Source organism: Nicotiana sylvestris, chromosome 10 (assembly GCF_000393655.2).
Source record: "Nicotiana sylvestris chromosome 10, ASM39365v2, whole genome shotgun sequence".
Taxonomy (NCBI): Eukaryota; Viridiplantae; Streptophyta; class Magnoliopsida; order Solanales; family Solanaceae; genus Nicotiana; species Nicotiana sylvestris.
This window is the reverse complement of record NC_091066.1, coordinates 70961920-70985698: the sequence shown is the minus strand read 5'-3', so window position 1 is coordinate 70985698 and position 23779 is coordinate 70961920. Positions and strand designations below refer to the sequence as shown.

Below are 23779 nucleotides of genomic sequence, written 5' to 3'. Positions count from 1 at the left end.
CCGAGGGTGGGAAATCCGGGTCGTGACAGGTATAAGGGTGGAATCATTGATGAACTAATTCAGTATCATGTTAATGATGTTGTTAAGTTAATGTAAGAAGTCTATAAGGGGTGATATGAGTTATATGGATTCCAATCGAAGCTTGTCGCTCATCGTGAAGTAGTTGTGACTTGTGGTCGTTATATGGTGTCTTGTTGTTGATATTTATATGTTGATGGATTTCTTTGATTGTTGTTGTTGGTATATGGTATTGGAGGAGACCCTTGTTACAGGAGAGACGCTGCCCGAATTTGCATAAATGAGCTACTAGCTTAAGTTACAGACTTAGTCTTTGCTCAGCACTTATTTTGAATCTCCTTATACTATGATAGATTGAGTTGACTTGTTTGAAGAGTTGCTTGGAAGGGATTAAGTACTCAACGGGTTTAAGGTATGTTAAGCGCTTCCTTCTTTATTTTGGCATGATCTAAAGTGAAATGAATACGCTATTTCATAACAGATCTACTCCTAGTAACTAAGGTTGTCCATGTTGTTCTTTCCTTATAAAATTATTCTAAGCAAGTGTGTATGTTCTTTGAATCCTACTGAGGTTCATATTGAGGGTATGGATGCTCGTAATGTTCTTAAGTCACTCCAAAAGGTTTAGAATGTGATTCCATGAGTCTGGCATGCATTATATATTTATCTATTTTACTCTACCGAGCCGCGCTATAGTCGGTCGGGTACGACACCTATTGTGCAACCACTGATCAGTTGGGTTTACCGAGCACCACGTGGTCGGGTACGATTCTACCGAGTCTTATGATGGTCGGGTACATTTTTACTAAGTCCTCTTTAAGGCTGGGTACGGTATGATGATGATGATGCCGATAGATGTGTATATTTTTAAAAGTTTATATATATATATATATATATATGTATGTATTATGTATTTCATGTCAATAGCCACCAAAGGCACTCAAATGTTATAGGTTGTATCTCCTCTATCACTCTTTATATTACTATTCTTGTTTATGCTTTCCTACCTTACATACTCGGTAGTTTATTTGTACTGACGTCCCATTTGCCTTGGGACGCTGCATTTCATGCCCACAGGTCCCGATTGGTAGGTTTATAGTCCTCCAAGTAGGCTATCTGCTCAGCGGAAGGTGTTGGTGCACTCCACTAGCTCCGGAGTTGCCTATTTGGTCAGTAAGCTTTGGATATTAATTGATTGGTATGGTGGGGCCCTGTCCCAGCCTTTATGATTCTATGTACTCTTAGAGGTTTATAGATAGATGTCAGGTGTATGGATACTTGTATGGCCTTGTCGGCCTATGTTTTGAGTTTATAAATGGTCATGTCGGCCTTATAGGCCCGTATGTTACATGTATAAGTTTGTATATCATGATAGGTCGTCATATGTTGAGTATTCGCTTATGTTTTATTTTTATTATCTCATGACGTATTTTCTGGCTCATTTACCCATGATAGTATGATAAGAAAGATGTGTTACGTTGGTACTCGATTGAGTAAGGCACCGGGTGTCCATCGCGGCCCCTTTGGTTTGGGTCATGACAAAAGTGGTATCAGAGCAGTTCTGTCCTAGGGAGTCTACAAGTCGTGTCTAGTAGAGTCTTGTTTATGAGTATGTAGTGTACCACACTTATAAGTAGGAGGCTGCAGGGAATTTAGGACTGTCACTTTTTCTTCTTACTCTAGATCATGTGGTAGAGCTCAATTGTAAGAATTTAAACTTCTAAATTCTATTTTATTCGTAACACAATGATACCTCATCTAAACAGATAGTTGGTAAGAGATTAAATGTTGTTGTGGAAGAGTTGAGTCAATGAAACTCGATTTTGCATCATGCTTATGGTGAGTAAATGTAAGGTCTTCAGTAGATTATATGTGTACTAAGACGCATAAGTTTCTTGATAAGGAGGCCTAAGGCTTGAATATCTATCCACCCATATGGTTTAAAAAGCAACAAGAGAATCAGAAGATAGATACAAGTTTTAACAAGTAAAAGAAGCAAGGTGGCGAAGGTTACGAGGTACCAGTTAGTGAAGGTTTTGAGTTTTTACAATTCAGGCAGAGAAATATATGTATTCTGAGTTACCTTCAAAAGTAACAGAGGTATGTACAATTGGCCACGCCCATCTCAGTGTGCCCTATGTGAGTTGACATATATAGTTTAAGAGAAGAAGGGGATAGCAAGATCCAATTGGGGATAGAGTAACACAAAATGTTAGATGGATTATTATCATTGGCTAACATTTCCAAAGGATATTGCAAATGTAGTAATAGTTCTGCTTGTGAGACACCCGATGGTGCAATCTAGAATAGTACATTTAGATATGAATACTAGAATGTCTAGAAAAATTTAGAAGATTGGCACATGAATCTTAGAAGGGATAAATATTTGCCTTTGTATGGCTCCCGTTCCTAGTAAAGAGAGAATACTAGGTGACCCGAAGAGCTAGTGGATGGAGCAAAGGGAGCTAAAAGTGAAAGAATATTTTGTTGAAGCTTTCAGAATAAGGTGATAAACAGAAATATTAGCAAGAGAATAAAAAGAGAGTAAATAAAGTATTATGAGTAAGATGTGATAAATGGGTGATAACGGTAAATCAAATATGACATGATGATAGAGTCTATAGTCAAGTGAAGGAAAAGACAAGAGGTGACAGGCCTTGAGACAATAATAGAGTATAGGCCAAAGGTCATATCCTCATTTCGATAAATAAGTTGGTGAGTCCAACGCGATTACCAAAAGGCTAAGTTAGACCCCATGTAGTAATAGAAATTAGTATGGTCTAGTAAACAAGATAAAATCGAACATGAATTAGGGAGTTCGGGATTTGATAATGGTCGACATCGTGAGAATTTCAGAGATCGTGTTCCAACAATAATAGAATAGACAATAGACGAATGACCTTTAAAGGTTATTTAGGAAGTCTCTTACCTAAAGCAAGCACTCCGAGCAGAGTTAATCTTAAGGGACTAAGTGTGCCAATTACACTAGGTGTCACCTTCGTGCATAAGAAATTTAGTTATCCCTGGTACAGAAGGTTACCATAAGGCGATTAAGGTTCATTGATGATGTGAAAAGACGCCAAAGATGAAGAGGTAAAACATCTATAGGTAGATCGTCGTAGTACTATATCTTAATACTCCCCTAAAGGGGGAATATGGTGTGAAATGGTATTAAGTCGGAGTTACTGGTTCAGGTAACTATGGAATAATAAAGGAAGAATGTGGTAGAAAGGCGAAAGGAATGAGATTGCATTTATTCAGACCCTATAGATATGTTACAACTCTAGAACATTATGCAAGCACGCCGCCATGGAGAGGCAATAAGGGTTCCCACACCAGATTTTATTGATAAACAAGTGCGAATGAACACTTGATATATAAAAAGCCAGTACGAGTGATAAGTTAAGACAAAGAAAATAACCCAAGAGAGATTATACGGAATATAGATATGAGAATGGACCAACGAGTAGTTAGTAGTTGATTCGGGAATAGCCTAGTTATGGCTAGACAAGAGGTCACAGATAAATCAATAGATCATGAAAGATAAATGTAGTGAACCGCAACATAGGGAATTCAGTCTCGCAGATACGAGATTACAATCATCTAAAAAAAAATTTAGATAGGAGTTGAGGTAGTTAAAGGTATCATTTATGTTTTATGAAAATAAGAGAGAGTGCTACTAAGGAGACAATCAAAATTTGAGCTTAGAAGTAACCCTACGAGCACAAGGGCTCGGAGTTATGTAACTAAGGATTATTATAGGCGAGTAAAAACAATGAAAATTTCCTTCGGATGTACGATATAACAAGCTCGCAAACTTTACAAGAGCCAGAAGGTCTCCCTAAGTACTACAACAAAAGACTAGCTGAGGAAATAAGGAAAAAGGTTTCCACTTAAGCATAGTGAGCTAAAGAGTAAATGATCTTGTAACAAAAGTCTCACCACAATATTGTATACACTCCATAAGAAAGTGGCACCTATCATGTCTAATGAATTGGAAAAATGAATCAAATGTGATGTTTGAGATCATATGAGGTACATGGAATTATAGTATTCGTGGGCAATAAGACAAGCCAATTATTCATACAACAAGTCATAGAACGACCATAAAAAGTAATTGCTTACATTTAAGGACAACTAAGAAGGCACGAAAGGAAATTTATGGTGATAACAAGTTAAAGGAAGGTTGTGAGTAGTATAAATAGATAGGTGTAGGTCGTAAGGTAAAGTATCATAGAGCAACAAGGTTTTAGGTAGATAGGAGTAAGGATATGAAAAGGTGAGTTAGAAGGCGACGAGAATATGTAAGTCCTCGGGATTAAACCCATCAAAACAAGAGAGCTGATGATTTCCATATGTAATAAAAAAAACTCGGTACAATTTGAATGAATACAGAGGAGTCTAAGACTAGGAGCAATTGGAAGAGATGAAATATTGCCCCGGTAGTAGAATAAGGGTCTAATTGTGATAGATAAGAGGATGATATTTAGGCCTTTGATTGAGTATTAATTTAAAAAAAAGGGATTTTATGAATTGTGTGGGATTGGAATACCCCCATAAGATGAATCATACTAGGATACTATGAAATACGGTTATTGAAGAATAGTATCGTCCCTAGGTGGATCGGGAAAATAACTTCAGATGTTCCCCGATGAGACGTGAGCCCTAGTGACAATGTATTACGTAAGAGGTTTCAAGTTATTAGTGGTAGATTATGGATCAACATTAAGGTGAATCACCAATGGATGGATAAAAGTTGAAAAGCATGAGATGAGATTAGACCCTCATTATTAAGATGAACAGTAATGAGGAAGCATAAAAGGACTTAGATTTATACATATAGGACAAGCAGTGAAAGAGTAACTCGGAGCTGGGTGGCAGACCTCGGTAATAATAAACCAAAGTAAGAGTTAGGATATAGTATGAACTACCTAGGTGTAGTAAAACAATAAGCATAGATAACCGAGGCTATGGAGCAAGGTATAAATATTGCCGTAAGTTCGACAAAGTACCAAGCAAAGAACTTTAGTACACCTATAGATGACTAGAGGGACATCTTGTATGGTTCTGTATATGTTCACAAAGTGAGGCCTATAGATTGGCTAAAAGTTGGAGAAGAGTCGCATAGGCACAGATAAAAGTACACGGTTGTACATGATGTATGATAGAAGGTAACAACAGTTACGATATTGGAAGAATTCCGACCACGGGTCGTGGTATGAGAAAGAGGCCTAAAGGGGGGAATATCCTGGCCCTTGGATTTATTTACAGAACAGTTTCCTAAATGTCAGGGACAATATTAAAGTATTCGTAAGAGCTACAAGGTATGAGACTGATAAATGCATCAGTCACATTCGAGGATGAATGTTCCAAAGGGGCGGAATGATGTTACATCCAATGTTTTCGTACGTGAGAATACATCGTAAGCCAATTGATGTAAGCTCGGAAATGAGTTGTTTTTGAAAGTACATAACATAAGTTCATCATTTTATCTTGTAGTTTACAAATCTTTAAGATCATGAATAACAAGTACCAAAAGGGTTGGAAAGCTTAGACGCTAAACGAATTGAAGAAAAATAAGTTTTGTCGAAAGTCGACAAGTTTAGAATGTTATAACATATACTTATGGGGTGAGACTAGGGTGATTAACATGATAAGGAGGTTATGTTATGAGGTATTTTAGTCGTATGATAGTCGTGTGTTATGTTTTTAAGTCAGGCGAGATGTGGAACAAAAACTGGCAAAGGTCATCACAAGTTGCATTCATATTGTGCTGAAATTTAGGTCAAATGTAGATGCACTTTTCTCCCAATATACTTGGAATCAAGAGATTATCTACATATCAAATTGAAGATCTACCAGTCTAGTTTCTAACACATTAAACCGTTTGTCGATATGACATAGTACTAGAGAGATATTCGCATTTTTGCAAAACTGCACCAAACAGCTGTCTATGGGGCCCACATAGGCGGTTTAAGACATATGGATATATATAAGATGCCTCAACCCCGTTTTAAGTCATTATTTTCAGTATATTCAGACCTTAGAAACACTCTCTCAAGGTTCTATCATGATCCAAGACCCAAACAAAGGGCAAGCAACACAAATCAAGTGTTAGAAATCCCGTGGCGCTAGTAAGTTTCTTGTTTTTCTTGTTGTTGCTAATTTTTGGGTGGTTCCAGCTCGTGTGGGAGGTTGTTTTAAGTGGTTTATGTTCTGTAAATACTCTCCCATGGTTTTCATATCAACCCTAGGTTATTTCAATTCTTGCAGATGGATTGCACCATATTTCAACATCAAAAGTGAAGAATAATACTTCTTTGAGGTCGTGTTGTCATTGAGGATAGTTGTGGTCTGTTTTGTGCTGAAATTTCAAGTTTTTGCTGTTGTCTAAGGTGAGTATAACAGCCTACTAATTGTGCTTAATCTTGCTTGTATGTTGGTTAAGTTGTTAGGATGATAAACTACAAGATAATACTTGGATTAGCTTAAGTTATTTCTATGGTATTGTATTGCCATTGAGGGTTGTTGTAAGCTAAATATAACTTGGATTTCAACTTGAAGCAACTGTAGGAGGTATGTGTATTGTGTTCTTGCAGGCGCTTAAGGTTATCTTGATGTTGATTAAGTTAAATGATTGGACTAGACATGACCTAGTGAATAAAGTTTCTAATTGAAGATAGTTGGAGTTGTGGATTGTTTCCTTTGTTATAAATATATGGTATAAGGGTGGAATCATTGATGAACTAATTCATTATCATGTTAATGATGTTTTTAAGTTAATGTAAGAAGTCTATAAGGGGTGATATGGTTTATACGGATTTCAATAGAAGTTTGCCACTCATCGTGAAGTAGTTGTGACTTGTTGTCATTATATGGTGTCTTGTTATTGATATTTATATATTGATGGATTTCTCTGGTTGTTGTTGTTGGTATATGGTATTGGAGGAGACCCTTGTTACAGGAGATAGGCTGCCCGAATTTATGTAAATGAGCTACTAGCTTAAGTTATAGACTTAGTCTTTGCTCAACACTGATTTTGAATCTCCTTATACTATGATAGATTGAGTTGACTTGTTTGAAGAGTTGCTTGGAAGGGATTAAGGACTCAACGGGTTTAAGGTATGTTAAGGCACTTCCTTCTTTCTTTTTCATGATCTAAAGTAAAATGAATACGCTATTTTATAACGGATCTACTCCAAGCAACTAAGGTTGTCCATGTTGTTCTTTCCTTATAAAATTATTCTAAGCAAGTGTATATGTTCCTTGAATCCTACTGAGGTTCATACTGAGGGTATGGATGTCAATATTATTCTTAAGTCACTCCAAAAGGTTTAGAACGTGATTCCATGAGTCTAGCATGCATTATATATAGTATCTATTTTACTCTACCGAGCCGCGCTATAGTCGGCCGGGTACGGAACCTATTGTGCAACCACTAATCAGTTGTGTTTACCAAGCTCCACGTGGCCGGGTATGATTCTACCGAGCCTTATGATGGTGTGTTGATGATGATGCCGACAGAGGTGTATGTTTTTAAAAGTTTATGTGTATATATGTATGTTGCATTTCACGTCAGTAGCCCCTAGAGGCACTCAGATGTTATAGGTTGTATCTCCTCTATCTCTCTTTACATTACTATTCTTGTTTATGCTTTCCTGCCTTACATACTCGGTACTTTATTCGTACTAACGTCCCGTTTGCCTGGGGACGCTGCGTTTCATGCCCGCAGGTTCTGATTGATAGGTTGACAGTCCTCCAAGTAGGCTATCTGGTCAGCGGAAGGTGTTGGTGCACTCCACTAGCTCCGGAGTTGCCTATTTGGTCAGTATCCTTTGGGTATATATTGATTGGTATGGCGGGGCCCTGTCCCGACCTTTATGATTTTATGTGCTCTTAGAGGCTTATAGACAGACGTCAGGTGTATGGATACTTGTATGGCCTTGTTGGCCTATGTTTTGAGTTTACAAATGGTCATGTCGTCCTTATAGGCCCGTATGTCACATGTATAAGTTTGTATATCATGATGGGTCGTCATATGTTGAGTATTCCCTTATGTTTTATTCTTGTTATCTCATGACGTATTTTCTGGCTCATTTATCCATGATAGTATGATAAGAAAAATATGTTATGTTGGTACTCGGTTGAGTAAGGCACCGGGTGCCTATCGCGGCCCCTTCGGTTTGGGTCGTGACACCCGGATATGGGGCCGCCTTTGTTAGGGAGCGCTTTATCCTCCCAATATGGGACTTTGTGGCGCGATTCCGGATTTATTTGAGCCCCAATACGGGCAAAAAGAAAAACCATCAACTGCACCTGGAACTCAAAAGTCCTTTACCTACCAGCAGCTAGCCAACCAAACGATGTATAATCTATATGCTATAGGCCACCCTAACCAGATGTCGTCAAAGAAACTAAATAAAGGATAAAATTAGTGGGACATACAGACAAGGAATGTCTTAATGAGGACCTACTTGTCTTTGATTGAGGTAACTATTTCTTCTTGACTATACTTCTAAGTTTACTGACACTTATAGTTTGAACTCCAGTCTTACGCTAAAATTCTTCATGTCACAGACCAAAATACTATATATTCATTCATGTTTGTGAAGCATCTGAAAATAAGTTCAAGACATGTTGTATGATCCATATATGATATATCCTAATATTTGAGATTTGTGTAAGAGAACATTAACCATTTTAGGAAGTGATAAATATCTTGATTGTCATATATATTGTGATTGAAACACACACGCATTGTGTCCTGATCATTTCCTCCTTAACAACAGATACTCGAATTATTGTCAAGCTGTCTTGTCTTGGATAAAGATTGCCCCCCTAATAATTCAACTTTATCCGTTCTGAGTTCAAAATTAATCCACTTCTGTTATGACATTGAGAAGAGTAATCATTTAAATTTTTTTATGCATCAATCAGCAAGTTAGTTTTAACTAACTGAAAAGAATTTTTTTTGATTTTACTACACAATTATTCATTACTGTATCACATTTTCAGAATACAGGACTTATAATCAGTTCTGTCCTCACAGAGGATCCACTGTTATGGTAGTTGCGACAATGGGACTTTTTACGACATATTTACCGCTAGTTTCCACCCAGCTCAAAGAACCATAAACAAGATAATTATCAACCAGCAATGGACCTTCTATCCTTAGCTTGTAGCTTTGCTTTTCATACTTCTCTTTGAAAACCAACTTGTCAGGTGCAACGCTAACTTTATATTCATCCATTGAGGTCAATTTGGCTGTATATACAGACATACCTTCTCCTACATTAGTCACTGTCCTCTGGAATTCTTGTATCCTTTTAGGGTCTGACTTGCTGCTGTTATAATTGAAATAGCCTATGAATGATGGATAGTTTAAGTCCAATGATGGGTTGGAACAGGAATAAGCAGAGGACCTTGTAATGGATTTTATCTGTTGAGATGTAAAATCTAGAGCACAGAGTAGATTGTTATAGTCCTGTGATGTAATGTCATAGATAAGTCCAGGCTCTAGTGCCTTATTTGGATTGATATGGCCAGCTCCCATGGCTAGGGGACTGGCAGCGTTATTGTTGCGACCTATGTCTCGGATGGGCATTTGCGTGTTGTCCACCGCGTCGGCTGTGGTCATCATGGCCGACCGGATGGCAGCAGGGCTCCATTTGGGGTGTGCTCCTTTCAGAAGTGCTGCTACACCAGCTGCATGAGGGCATGACATTGATGTACCCGATATGATGTTGAAGTTACTGAAAAGCTCTCCCGAGTTAATTTGAGTTGCCGGTGATTTTTGAGACCATGAAGCTAATATTAAGGCTCCAGGAGCCATCAGGTCAGGTTTGAGGATAAAAGGGCAGCTTTGTGATGGTCCCCTTGAGCTATAGCTAGCAACTTTTGGTGCCGGTTGAGCACCAAGATGTGTCACTTGAAATTCAAGTTTTGCTTTGGGTGAAGGACTATTCTTTATGTACTCCAAAACTTTATCACCATCTTGAAAGTTCAAAAACACAGCCGGGAATTCGCTTTGGAGGTAGAATTCCAAGTCAGTGTAATTTGTTATGAAGATACCACCAAAAACATTTGAGTTTCTTACATTGTACATTTGGTCACTTATTGATCCGTTTGTGTCATAGCAGACCACGATTTTGAGTGCATTTTTCTCCAGTTCCTTCTCCTCTAGGCACGTCTTGAGAAAAACGATGGAGCTTTCGCTTGAACTGGAATTCCCAGGGTACAGAGATAAACCAGTAACTGAAACTCCATTACCTAGAGTTAGTGTCCCGATAAATTCGCGATCAACTGTGCCAGCAGCAACAGTGAGAATCCAAGGTGTTCCATTGTGCAAACTCTGACCGTCAGGCCCTTCATTCCCTGCTGAAGTGGAAACAAATATACCTTTCTCCATTGCTGCGAATGTGGCAATAGCTACCGGATCATCATATAACGCACGACCATCTATGCCTAATGACAAGGATATTATATCCACTCCATCCTCAATTGCCTGATCAATTGCAGCCAGAATATCAGATAACTTTGTACCTTCCTCCCACAAAGCCTTGTACATTGCTACATGAGCCTTTGGTGCCATCCCTGTAGCAGCACCAGGGGCATAACCAAAATAAGATACAGATTCTACAAGACTTCCTGCAGCTGTAGAAGATGTGTGAGTTCCATGCCCGTCTGTGTCACGAGCTGAATTCATCGAGATGGTAATATTCGGATTATTGGCAATTAGGCCTTTGTTGAAGTAACGCGCACCAATGAGTTTCTTGTTGCATAAAGAGGAATTAAATTGAGTGCCACTTTCGCATTCTCCTTTCCATCTTGATGGAACTTCAGTCATCCCATTATCATTATAGCTTTTACTCTCTGGCCAAATCCCTGTGTCAACTAAGCCAACTATAACATCTTTGCCATAGTCTGACTTTGGCCATGCACCAGAATTGGAATTTAGGCCAAGGAATTGAGACGTGTGCGTTGTGTCAATTTTAACTGTCATGTCCTTAGTTGAAGTAAGATAGCCTGGAGAATTTTTGACAACTTCTAGTTCAGAAGGAGAAAGACTTGCACTAAAACCATGAATGGCATTAGTGTAAGCATATACTAGTTTTGTTGAGGAAAAGGAATTTCTATTACTTGCAGTTCCAAGATTTGAACTATCTGATACAGAAGCAAGAGTGGTCAAGTACCAATTCTGATGGCTAGAGAAAGCTTTAGGCATGGCTGATAAGTCCATATGGATGATATAAGTTTCTGACTGAGCCATAGTAAATGGATTTAGAGCAAGTAATAAGATAGTAAGGAACAAGAAATACAAGGTAATACAATTGGCCATATTGTTGAGCAATGAATGGAAAAAGGGATAATTTCTATAACATAAGCTAATTTACTTATATAGAGAAGTGAAAGGAATGAGAAGCCAAAAGTATTCCCTGTCTTCCAACTTCTCCATAAGGAATGAAAGCTTGCAATAATTCCACTTCTGTTTCACTATAAAGGAGCTGTCTTTGCCATTGCCCCATCTATCATGTCAAAGTTGCTTTAGTTGTAAATACGTTTTAATTATTCATCATATAATTAATCAGAATGATTAACAAGTTTTCTACGATTATAGTAAGAATTTAACTTCTACTGACAGTACAAAAGAATTATAGGTATCGTCCATAATAAGTGGATTAGTAATACGAAAAATACGACAAGCTACATGTTACTACGCGTAAAAATTCATAGTAACAAAATTCTTGCCCTCAATCATGGGACCAAAAGATGGAGACAGGAGTGTATCCCTCATACGTAGAACCTTAGCCACTAAAACTTTCTTCTAAATCAATAGATAAAAAGTAGCAGCCCAGTATATTCAGTGGTCCACATACTTAAGCTGACGATCTAGATGACAAAGGACCAACCAAAATGGATTGTCAATGTTGTCATCTAAGTCTCAGGACAGTGGACATACATATATTTTATGCTTTTAAGTCTCGACTTATACATAATTCATATTTAATTTCATGCTCAACTCCAGCACTTAAAAATTGATTTCAGCCCTCTGTGCTTAAAAACTACTTTATTCAGCTGAGACAAACAATCTTTTTATATCGCATTCTTCCTTTGATGATTCTTTTCACATTTGGAGAGTGACATCAGGATTCTTGCAATGGGAAAAAGGAAAAAGAGAATGAAGGGGGAATTATGGCTCTGATTGACATAATAGGAGCGTTAATCATGAGAAACATTGCATACATGCTAATAATTTTTTATAAATAGAAATAATTAGAAACCACCCATGTGTTAGCTAAATAGAAGTCAGTGTCAATTTTTACGGGCAAAAAAACATTTGATACAACCAGACATTTATCTTGCAAAAAGTTTCCACAAGTAACACGAGTTTCTGATATTTAAGAAAACTTAAGCGGGGAGAAATTCAAAAATAGTCAGATTTAGAAATTCAAAAATAGTCAAGTGGTCATTCAAAAATAGCCAGTTCCAAAAGTAATCGAAATTTAGCTACTTTTCGTGTAAAGATAAATATGAACGAAAACACTGTTCAAAATTCGAAAAAATACTCCACCATAATATACTGGAGTTTTATACAGGTCCAGCATAATATACTGGAGTTTGAAGCACAAGTGCTCCAATCTCTACTATATTATACTGGAGCAGAAGTTCATACACAGGTGCACCGAACTCCAGTATATTATGTTGGACCGGTCTTTGTTGCAGCAAAGTAGTGGCTATTTTTCAATGACTTGGCAAACGCTAGCTATTTTTGAATGATCAGTCCGAAAACTGGCTAGACCGTGTTATTTTTATAGTCAAGCTATTATAAAAGCAGTGAATGAGAAAAGTTCAGTGCTTTTTTCACTTTTAACGGGGCATTTGCATCTATACCCGCTTTTTGTGTCACGTTTTAACTTGTGCCCGCTTTGCAAAAAATTGCAAGCGTACCCGTTTTTTCGCATAATTTCAGTATACAGGGCTGAAGTAACAAAGGCAATCACGCAAAACTTCAGCATTCTAGTAGCCGAGCCTGAAGTTCAGCTCTAGAGCTGAAGTTTTTATTTTTGTGTTTTTGTTTTGTAACTGGCGAACTTCAGCTCTAGAGCTGAAGTTTTTATTTTTGTAATTGGCGAACTTCAGCTCTAGAGCTTAAGATTTTGTTTTGTAACTATCGAACTTCAGCTCTAAAGCTGAAGTTATTTAGTTCATTTGTAAAAACTTCAGCACTATTTATGTTTGTTTGGGATCTTGGTCATCTGTATTTTGTTTGTGAAAGCAAAACTCATAGATAGCATAATAACTTACTGCTAAAGAACCCCGTTAATCTATGGACTTTAAACGCTACAAATTTTCGTATTGATTTTTTTACTTTTAAATCAAACATAGTCTGTTTATAAAGCGATGAAATGGAACGCATACTATTGTGCCTACACAACTACAAAGTGCTTTTATGAAATGAATGCTACAGACCACACAACCTTATTTGAGGTACTCATTTCTGAAAAGTCGACAAGAAAAACTGCTGAAATAATGGCCAATGCATATACACAGCCTGTATTTCTATGAAAGAAACCACAATTTCGTTTGATTAATTGAATAAAAGAAACTAAGTGATTTTATCTCACTGAAGCAGTTGTGACTTTCCATTTCCTTTGCTTGAAAACGAAGTAGGAGAAGGAGAAGGAGAAAGGGGGCTGAAGTTATTAAAAAGTGGGTACAAGTTAAAAGTTTTTAAAATATGGGTATAGGTTAATTGGGGGCGACCAAATAGGGCGCCCCGTGCAATTTTTACCTTTTAACCCGCGTCAAAAATTATTTATATTCGGTAATCAAAAAAGCACATAAAATTGTATAATTTTTGTATATAACATACAATATATATATATATATATATATATTGGCTATTATTTTGAAAATTTACTATACAATATCATTTTCCCAAAAGTTTAACTTTATAGAAAATTCGTTTATATAGAAAATAAACATGATAAAGGGAATATTATTTGGTCATGAGTCATTTTCTATCAGTATGGAAAGAAGAAGAACTTGCAATAAGTTTTTAGCAGTAGCATGAATTTTAATATCTAAGAAGACCTGAAGTCAAACATGTCCATAAATCCAGAAAAGCAAGGAAAGCTTCAACTTGTACTTGTATTTATATCCAGAGGTGGCTCAATGATCTTATAGGCTTAAAGTCAAGACGTAATAAGAGGTCTTAAACTTGTTTAATAATTATAGATATTTTGTTGAAGTTTATTCTTTTTATTTTTCGAAATGCAATTTTATCTTGACGATATAACCAACTTCTTTAATCTCTGTTGAAACATTACTAACATTTGATAAGATTTTATTAAGTATAATTTTTAATTTTTTCTTTTTACATGACCGTCAACGTAATTCACTATATAATATTGCCTCCCAAAGTAACAACCATGTAGAAATTTGTATTTACAACGATGATAATTATTTTACGATTTATTTAGCTTGAAGCATGTCTATAGAGATCTTGAAAGAAAATATCTTACAAATTTAGAACCGTAAATAAAATTTATTCAAGTTAGAGTAAGAAGAACTAGAAAGTAACTACAGATTTAATTGTCTTTCACTTTCATTTGAATTTTCTCAATCAACTCCGAAAAAAGACCACATAAAATACAAAAATATATTATTAACGATTGGTGACAAAGTAGCAAAAGATGGTCGAAAAATTTCTTATCACTATTTAATATTAAATACAATAAATATTTAAATTACATATAAAAAGTGTAGCTTTTGGGGCCTCTAATTTTGTGAAGCCTAAGGCGGCCGCTTTAATGGCTTGGGGGTTAAGCCGCCTCTGGTTATATCTTAAGTCAAGCATTACTCATTTTTGTTTCAATTGCCAAATTCAATTTCTAATAAATATTTTTTTCGCAAAGTAATTTTTTTGCTTGTTAACCAAACACAAGAAAACGAATTATTTCCCCAAAAACATTGAGTGATCGTACCGAGCTGGGCAATTTGCAGTCGTACTCTATATTTATGCCACCTTTTAACATGTACCTTATTTTTAAAAACTATTGATTTCGTAACCAACTAACAAAAAATTCGTAATAATATGACCATTATACCCTTTCCAAAACATATAAAAGATGCATCAAGCATGCCCAGATTCAAATTCCAGATATCCTCCGTATCTCCTCCATCATTCCGTCTCTCCTAAGATAGCCTCTCGCAAAGCAGATTTGAACCAGATTCAAATTACAAATTCAAAATTACAAAATACATTGTAAGTATTCAAATTCATCTTCAGAGTTCAAAATAGTTTTTGAATTATATGTTTTCTGATTGATTGATTGAAGTTGTTTGACGAACTTCACTGATATGCTGAATTTGCATTCTAAATCTATTTGACGGTGAATTCTAACATTCTAATCCGACAAATATGTTGAAGTTTTTGGTTTATTTGTTAAACAAGCTGAAGTTATTTAGTTCATATCTAAAAAATTCACCGAAACGAGCTGGCAAATAACACAACGAAGAAAAAATTGTATTAAAATATTATATGAGTGTTATCTAAAAAATTGACCAAAACGAGCTGGCAAATAACACAACGAAGAAAAAATTATATTAAAACATTATATGAGTGTTATCATTGTTTATTTGCTAAACAAGCTGAAGTTATTTAGTTCATATTTTAAAAATTCAACAAAACGAGCTAAACTTTTCATATTGCATAAAATTTCATATTGCACTAAAACTTAAGCATTAGTTGCTGAAGTTTTTTACGTAATCTTTAAAAACTTCAGCAACATGAGCTGAAGTTTTCCTCCTACACTGGATAAAAAAATAAAACATAAATTAAAATTACATATTGCATAAAAAACTTTAGTATAGGTGCTGAAGTTTTTCAGTTATTATTTAAAAACATCAGCAGGAAGAGCTGAAGTTTTCCTATTACACTGGGTAAAAAAAATAAAACATAAATTAAAATTTCATATTGCACAAGAAACTTCAGCATAGCTGCTGAAGTTTTTTAGTTAATATTTAAAAACTTCAGCAGGAGGAGCTGAAGTTTTCCTATTACATTGGGTAAAAAAAATAAAACATAAATTAAAATTATATATTGCACAAAAAACTTCAGCATAGATACTGAAGTTTTCCTCCTACACTAGGTAATAATATTTAGTATGCTGAATTTGTTTTAGTTCATCTGCTAAAAATGCTTAATATTTTGTCGTATGTAATTTTCGGATAAGTTTTTGTTAATTGCTCTGTTATTTTCTAAGTTTTAAAAGAATTTTTAGTTCATGCTTGAAGTTTTCATCAAGCACTGTGTATTTTCGAATTAGTTTTTGTTAATTCCTGCTGAAGTTATTTAGTTCATTTCCTCTGCTATTTTTCGAGTTTGAATAGAACTAATATTAAAAAAAACGCACAAAATACTTAAAACAAAAACTGAATATTTCATTAAACATTAAAAAAACAAATTAAATTACATAAATAACAAAATAACATAAATAACAAAAAGAAAAACTAATCGTCCATATTATCATCATCATCGTCGTCGTCACTACCAGATGGACGAGCATCTTCATCAGTAAGATTATCAAATCTTGCATACATCACAAGCGTATCAAGCTTGTTGTTAATTTCTTCCAACTCCCTGTCGTACTTGTCTATGAGCTCATCCAGTTTCAGCTCAAAAGTCTCTATAATGTCTTGCTTGATTTCTTCCACTATTTACCTGATGACAACATCCATTTTTCTCCTTTTTATATTTTATGTCTGCTAAAATATATGTGTTTGAGTGAATAAACTCACAAGGTATAGCGTGCTTATATAGGGGAAAAAACTTCTGCATAGTATATGAAAAGGCAAAGAGAAATTTTAAACATTGTCTAATGAAAACCGTGCATGAATATGATAGGAATGTAATTATTACACTAACACATACCCCCAACGCAATATAATTACTACTTTAATTGTGTAGGTTACTCCTGTATACTATGCAATTAATGTTGAAACATGCTCAAGTTTTTGAATTCATTTGCTAAAACTTCAGCTGATATGCTGAAGTTATTAAGCTTATTTCTAAAAACTTTAGCACTTAATAAGTTGAAGTTTTTTGTGCAGGATTCATTAATTATGTCATACATCTTTTTCCAAAAAATTTCAGTAGAAGATGCTTAAGTGATTTAGTTCATTTGAAAAAAACTTCAGCACAAACAACCTAAAAATTCTTCTGTTCACTTTCCTAATACTTGTCACTAAATATGAATCTGCAGGATGAGTTTGATTTGCATTGTTATAACTTTCAATGAGAGTTGGACTCCTGATTTCAAATACTTGGATCATGATACAAAACTTGTTCTACTTAATAAGCACATATCATTCAATACTTTCCTGAAGAAAATTAGTAAAGTTGCAAATATTGATTCAAACAGATATGCACTAAAAATATGGTTTGATATCAAACTAAATACAAGCAAAGGAATGCATGTAACTTCAGATGAAGAACTCAGTACATGTATACATTTGCTTACAACTGATTCAGCCTACAAGAATTGCCATTTCGTCATCGAAAAAATACAACCTTCCGAATCTGCAGCATTCAAACAATCTCTTGCATATGCGATAGATTCAGCATCTTTTGTAGATTATCAACATGAAGTAGGACATCCACTAATGGAAGTAGACAACGAGCAACAACCTTCTAACATTACAGCTACTTCAGACTATATAATGCTGCAACAATTACCCGCTCCTCCAATAAATTCATACCAGTTTGTCGATGACCAAGAAGAAGAAGGACAGCTAATAATGCAAATTGACAACCAACACACAATCCAAGAAAGTTTTTTGTTAGCTTCTTCAATGATAAGCAACAATGAAGATGAAGTAAACATGGAGCTTATGCCGATAACATCAGATAGAATTGAAGAAATTGCTGAAACTTCTAGTGTTTCTCAGAAATCAAGAAAAAGAGTGAGGAGAAAGCTGAAAGAATCTCCACCATGTAAAATACTTAGGCACGATGCGTTGCCTGAGGAAGTAAGAGTTGGATCAATTTTTGAGAACAAACAAAATATGACTAAATTTTTCTGCAGCTTGGAGATAAACTAGAAAGTTTAATTCATTGCTATTAGATCATGTTCAAAGAGATACGAACTGAAATGCATCGTCGACAAATGTGGTTGGAATGTACGTACTACCAAAATAAAAAATTCCATACTATTCAGGGTGATAAAATATCATAACATCCATAAATGCTCTGTTGATGCAAGAAAATCATATCAGAAGCATGCTACATCAAATTTTATAAGTGAACAAATTATAGAACATGTTCGAGACAAAAAGATAGAGGTTACACCAGCCTTTGTAGAAAATGAAATGAAAAAGAAATTTGGAACTGACATTGGTTATCACAAGGCATGGCGTGCTATTCAAAAAGCTGTTGCTTGCATAAGGGGAACACTTGAAGAGAACTACCGGATTCTTCCTTCATACCTACACATGATGGTGGACAAAAACCCAGGAACGTACACAAGCATAAAAAGATATGCGCAGAACAGGTAAGCAAAACAATACTAACCATCAGCCTGAAGTTTCAAAAATGTTCCTATTTGAATAACTTCACACCTTATGATTTGTTTTTTTTTTGTGTTTCACTGTACAGATTTGCTTACATGTTCTTTGCTCTAGCAGCATCAGTAGCTGGTTGGTCCTACTATAGACCCGTTATTGCAGTAGATGCAACGTTTTTAAAGTTAAAATATCGTGGTATTCTATTTGTTGCTGTATCAAAAGATGCAAACAGTCAAATCTTTCCTCTATCTTTTGGTGTAGCAGATTTAGAAAACAATGAGGCATACATTTTGTTCTTCGAGGAAATGAGAAAAGTAACTCAAGTCCGTCGTGAACTGGTTTTCTTGTCAGATAGAAACCAATCGATCGCAAATGGGATTAGAAAAGTTTTTCCTGAAGCTCACCATGGTATCTGCCTCTATCACTTTGAGAAAAATTTAAAGCAAAGACATGCAAAAGCCACGGTAATAAATCTTTTTCAAAGTGCTGCAAGGTCATACAAACGTGAAGATTTTGATCAGTTAATGTCCCAACTCAAAAGTATTGACAAGAAAACATACAATTACATAATGGAAGAGCCTCCATAGAGATGGGCTCGATCGTGGTTCCCACGGCAACGTTATGATATGCTAACAAGAAACATGGTAGAATCAATGAATTCCGTTTTACTAAAAGGGAGAGAAATGCATATTTTAAGAATGTTAGATTTCATCCAAGAAAAGTTGGGAGAGTGGTTCTACGAACGGAGAAAAAAGGCAAATAAAACTTTTCACAAAGTATCAATACGGGCAGAAGAAGAGATGACTAAGAAGATGGACTTGGCTTGCAAAATGTTTGTGAGTATATTTATTAACTTCATCTTTTTATATCTATTGCAGTGATTTACTGCTTACATTTAAAAAAAATCATACTTTTTCTTTTTGAAGCAACAATACACTAATATAGGTTGTCTTAATTTTTTATTCCTTGTTAGGTGTTCAACCTTGACTCATTGTTGTTTAGAATAAATAGTGAAGGAATCGAATTCATTGTGGAGTTAAAGAAGAGAACTTGTGACTGCCTGGAATTCCAACTTGATGAATTGCCCTGTCCACATGCAATTGCTGCTATTAATAAGAGATATTTGTTGAAATTTGATTATTGCTCAAATTGGTATTCAAAGGAAACATGGTTGAAACATATGAAGGACATGTTAATACCGTGGGAGATCAAAAATCATGGGATATACCACAAAATATACAATCTGAGATCACAAAATCTCCCGATGTAGAGATTTTACAAGGAAGAAGATAAAAGAAGAGGCATATACCTGCGACTGAATCAGTACCATTCAAGTCTACCAAATGCAGTCGATGTAAACAAGTTGGGCATAACAGAACAACTTGCTTGGCTTCTCTGGCACCTCATCTATATTCCAAGAAACACACTGAAAAATACTCCAACCTTCAATAATCCTTGGTCTGAATTTAGACTTTCATTATTGTATGACATAATTGAAATGTGATTTTTTTCATATGAATAAAAAAAAGCTCTTGTACTATTTTATATACTGGTAAAGTACAAATCACTCATTTTTTGTTGTGCAGGCTTACAAGTTTGGTTGCATTTTAAAAAAGTACGCTATGACTTCCGCGAGAGAAAACTTTAGGTTACAATATGTGAAATACATATCCTTAAACAAACACACACACACACACACATACATACATACATACACTCACACGCACATACGCGTACAGCACACAAAAGAAACGCATGTACAAACAAAAGCTTCAGCATCTCTAAGCTGAAGTTATAGAAAAAGAACTTAATAATGTCAGCATATTCTCGAATATGCTGAAGTAAACAAAAAGGCACAACATAAAAACATAAAAAAGAATTACAACAACTAAACATAAAAACCAACTAAGAAGTATAAAGCAAATACCAACAAATAACAAGGATAATACAATAGAAAGCTAAGAAGAAAGAGGATGATAATAACATTGATATAAAAAGAGATGAGAACAACACACAAAGTACAAACAAAACTTCAGCTCTCTGGGCTGAAGTTATACAAAATGAACCTAAAAACTTCAACTCTATGGGTTGAAGTAAACAAAAAAATACAGCATTAAAACATAAAAGAATGATTACAAACACTAACAATCATAACCATCATCATCATCATCATCATCACAATACTCCTCAATTTCTCTAAATATCTCATCATCATCATCAGTATCGGAGATAACTATAGGGTACTCAGGAAAAAGACCACAGAGTCCAACGAGATCATTCTTCAACTTGTTGAATTCATCACACAGTTGACTTTGTTCGACGATTACTCTGTCCATAAGAGAAAGAAGAGTTTTCAAGTTGTTTTGCAGCTTGAAATAGTTGTCCCCAATGGGAAACTTAAAACTATCAAACTGCTGCACAACCTTGTTGAACGAGGTTGAATAACCTACACAACTACGTTCCAAGTTAAGCCTGTTCTGGAATGATTCATTGGCAAAGAACTGTGGCCTGATTCTCTCCCAATCAGCCTTTATTTGATCCCACAAAATCATAAGATTAGCCATCGGTTTGTTATTGTACCTTTCACACTTCAAAGTCTCCCACTTCTGCATAATTTCATCCATATTAGCCTTCCTGCTTCCGCTTGCACCAGACATTTTTTCTTTAACAAAAGCTGAAAGACTAAGGATGAATATAAATTTAAAGAAATATGATGGAAGTCTATGAATGACTATAAAATTTTCAAGTGAAGAGATTGTTAATATAGACAAAGAGTTCACCTAATCAATTTAATATCTATAAATGTAAAAGTAACTTTTCAGCTGTTTTTACTGTTTTACGTTCAGAGAAATTGAATGAAACAAGATAAGTAGGTGGTATAACAAGTATGTGGTAAATGCAAAAAGAAATGTAACTTCAGCCCTAATAAGCCCACAGTTTTTCTATAATAAAAAAATAACTTCAGCCTGAAAAAGTAGATAGTTAATACAAAAAAGATATGTATCAATTTAAAAAATACCAAAACATGCTGAAGTTTTTGTCATAAGCTTTTTCAAAATCTTCAACCCAATGTGCTGAAGTTATTTAGTTCATTTGTAAAAACTTCAGCACATCATAAGTTGAAGTTTTTTATCGTGGATTCAATAGTTTTGTCGTAAAGCTTTTTCAAAATCTTCAGCCCAATGTGCTGAAGTTATTTAGTTCATTTCTAAAAACTTCAGCACATGATAAGCTGAAGTTTTTGTTCTGGACTCGATAGTTTTTGTCGTAAAGCTTTTTCAAATAACTTACGCAGAAACTGCTGAAGTTATTTAGTGTATTTAGTGATGAGCTAAAGTTTTGTCCTACATTTGACACTTTTGTTATGATTTTTAACCAAAACTTCAGCTTAAAAAGCATAAGTTATTTACTTCATGCTCCAGTTTAGCATGTTGAATTTCATGAAAAAAGACACAAACATATTTGAATCAATCCAAGTCAACTAAAAAACTAATTAATGCGAATAGAACAAAAATTTAAAAGACATCACATAATTCACACAAAATAATGTATATTCACAAAATCGAATTTTGTTTTCACTTACATCTTTGTAAAAAAAGAAAAATTTAGTTTTTTGTTTACAAGTTATTCTCTATTCAAAAAATTCACATAGTGTCTTCATATTCTCCATAGTCATGTCCTAGTTGCTCTTCTTGGGTTTCTTAACCACATTCCATGAACCTTCACTATGTCTTTAATTGATTCACAGAAAAGGCGTTCATGCAAATTCGCTGCAGCACCATGAGATATAAGACAGTCACGCTCCATTTCACCAAATTTAATTCCGCCAAAGCGTTTTCTGTCAGGCACAGGTTGACAAAGTTTAGTACTATGATTTTTTAGCCACTCCCGTATTCTTTCATAAGAAAAAAACAAGAAAATATTGGCCAAAGACATGTTTACTGGTGTGCAGGTGGGAATTCTTGGGAAGCAAAGATAATGAAGGAGAAGTCAAAAATACTTCATATGTGACGGGGAGTGGCCACATCAAAAACTCGAGCCCCAGGAAATTTGCTCTTTTTCCTAAAAGTTAGATTTATCAACTAGTAAAAAGAGCAAATTGTCCTGGAGCTCGAGTTTTTGATCTGGCCACTCTCCTTCACATATGAAGTATTTCAACTTTTCCGTCATTATCTTTGCTTCCCAAGAACTCCCTACTACACCCAATAAGCATGTCTTTGCCAACATTTTCCTGTTTTTCTTTGAATACAAATTTAAAGAAATATGATAGAAGTCTATGGATGACTATGAAATTTTCAAGTGAAGAGATTGTTAATATAGCCAAAGAATGCACCTAATCAATTTAATATCTATAAATGCTGAAGAGATTGTTAACTATTTTTTGTTCAGAGAAATTGAATGTAACAAGATAAGTAGTTGGCAAAACAAGTAAGTGATAAATGCTAGTAGTTAGTAAATGCAATAACAAAAGTAGTAAAAAATAAGGCCACAAAAAGTAGGTGATATAGGTGATAAATGACAAAAAGTAGCTAGAAAATGCAAAAAAGATAAGTATCAAGTTAAAAAAAATACCAAAACATGCTAAAGTTTTTGTCATAAAGCTTTTTCAAAAAACTTCGGCCCAATGTGCTTAAGTTTTTAGTGTATTTCTCAAAACTTCAGCACCTCATAAGCTGAAGTTTTTGTGTTGGATTTAATAGTTATTATCGTAAAGCTTTTTCAAAAAACTTCAGTATTGGGCTGAAGTTTTTTAGTATATTTCTAAAAACTTCAACACCTGATAAGCTGAAGTTTTTGTGTTGGATTCAATAGTTTTTGTCGTAAAGTTTTTTCAAAAATCTTCAGCCCAATATGCTGAAGTTTTTTAGTGTATTTCTAAAAACTTCAGCGCCTGATAAGCTGAAGTTTTTGTGTTGGATTCAATAGTTTTGTCGTAAAGCTTTTTCAAAAATCTTCAGCCCAATGTGCTGAAGTTTTTTGGTGTACAATCGACACTTCATTCTTAAGTTTTTTCAACAAAAATGTACTTAAAATTCATGATAAAAGACACAAACATATTTGTATGAACAAAAATGAACTAAAAAAAATAATTAGTGTATATTCACAAAATCCAAATTATATTCAACCAATCCTCTAATCAAAAAATTCACACAGAGTCTCTTCAAAATCTCCATAATCATGTCCTTCTTGTTCT

The 23779-nt window shown here is 34.9% G+C and overlaps 2 protein-coding genes across 2 annotated transcripts; one reads left to right on the top strand and one right to left on the bottom strand.

Annotated features, from left to right (window-relative positions):
* Positions 1–8963: 8963 nt before the first annotated feature.
* Positions 8964–11487, bottom strand: LOC104237765 (subtilisin-like protease SBT3). Its single transcript, XM_009791986.2, has one exon. It carries the CDS (start codon positions 11354–11356, stop codon positions 9062–9064), a length of 2295 nt encoding a protein of 764 aa, XP_009790288.2. The 5' UTR covers positions 11357–11487; the 3' UTR covers positions 8964–9061.
* A 6903-nt stretch (positions 11488–18390) lies between these two features.
* LOC138879491 (protein FAR1-RELATED SEQUENCE 5-like) lies at positions 18391–19172 on the top strand. Its single transcript, XM_070159104.1, has 2 exons — positions 18391–18572; positions 18677–19172. Exons 1-2 carry the CDS (start codon positions 18391–18393, stop codon positions 19170–19172), a joined length of 678 nt encoding a protein of 225 aa, XP_070015205.1.
* The last annotated feature ends 4607 nt before the right edge of the window (positions 19173–23779 follow it).

Excerpts from the sequence above, each read along its gene's own strand:
- LOC138879491 (XM_070159104.1), top strand. The coding sequence starts at position 18,391 with ATGAAAAAGAAATTTGGAACTGACATTGGTTATCACAAGGCATGGCGT. Across the intron at positions 18,573-18,676 it reads AAAAGATATGCGCAGAACAG|ATTTGCTTACATGTTCTTTG; the intron begins GTAAGCAAAACA and ends TTCACTGTACAG.
- LOC104237765 (XM_009791986.2), bottom strand. The coding sequence starts at position 11,356 with ATGGCCAATTGTATTACCTTGTATTTCTTGTTCCTTACTATCTTATTA.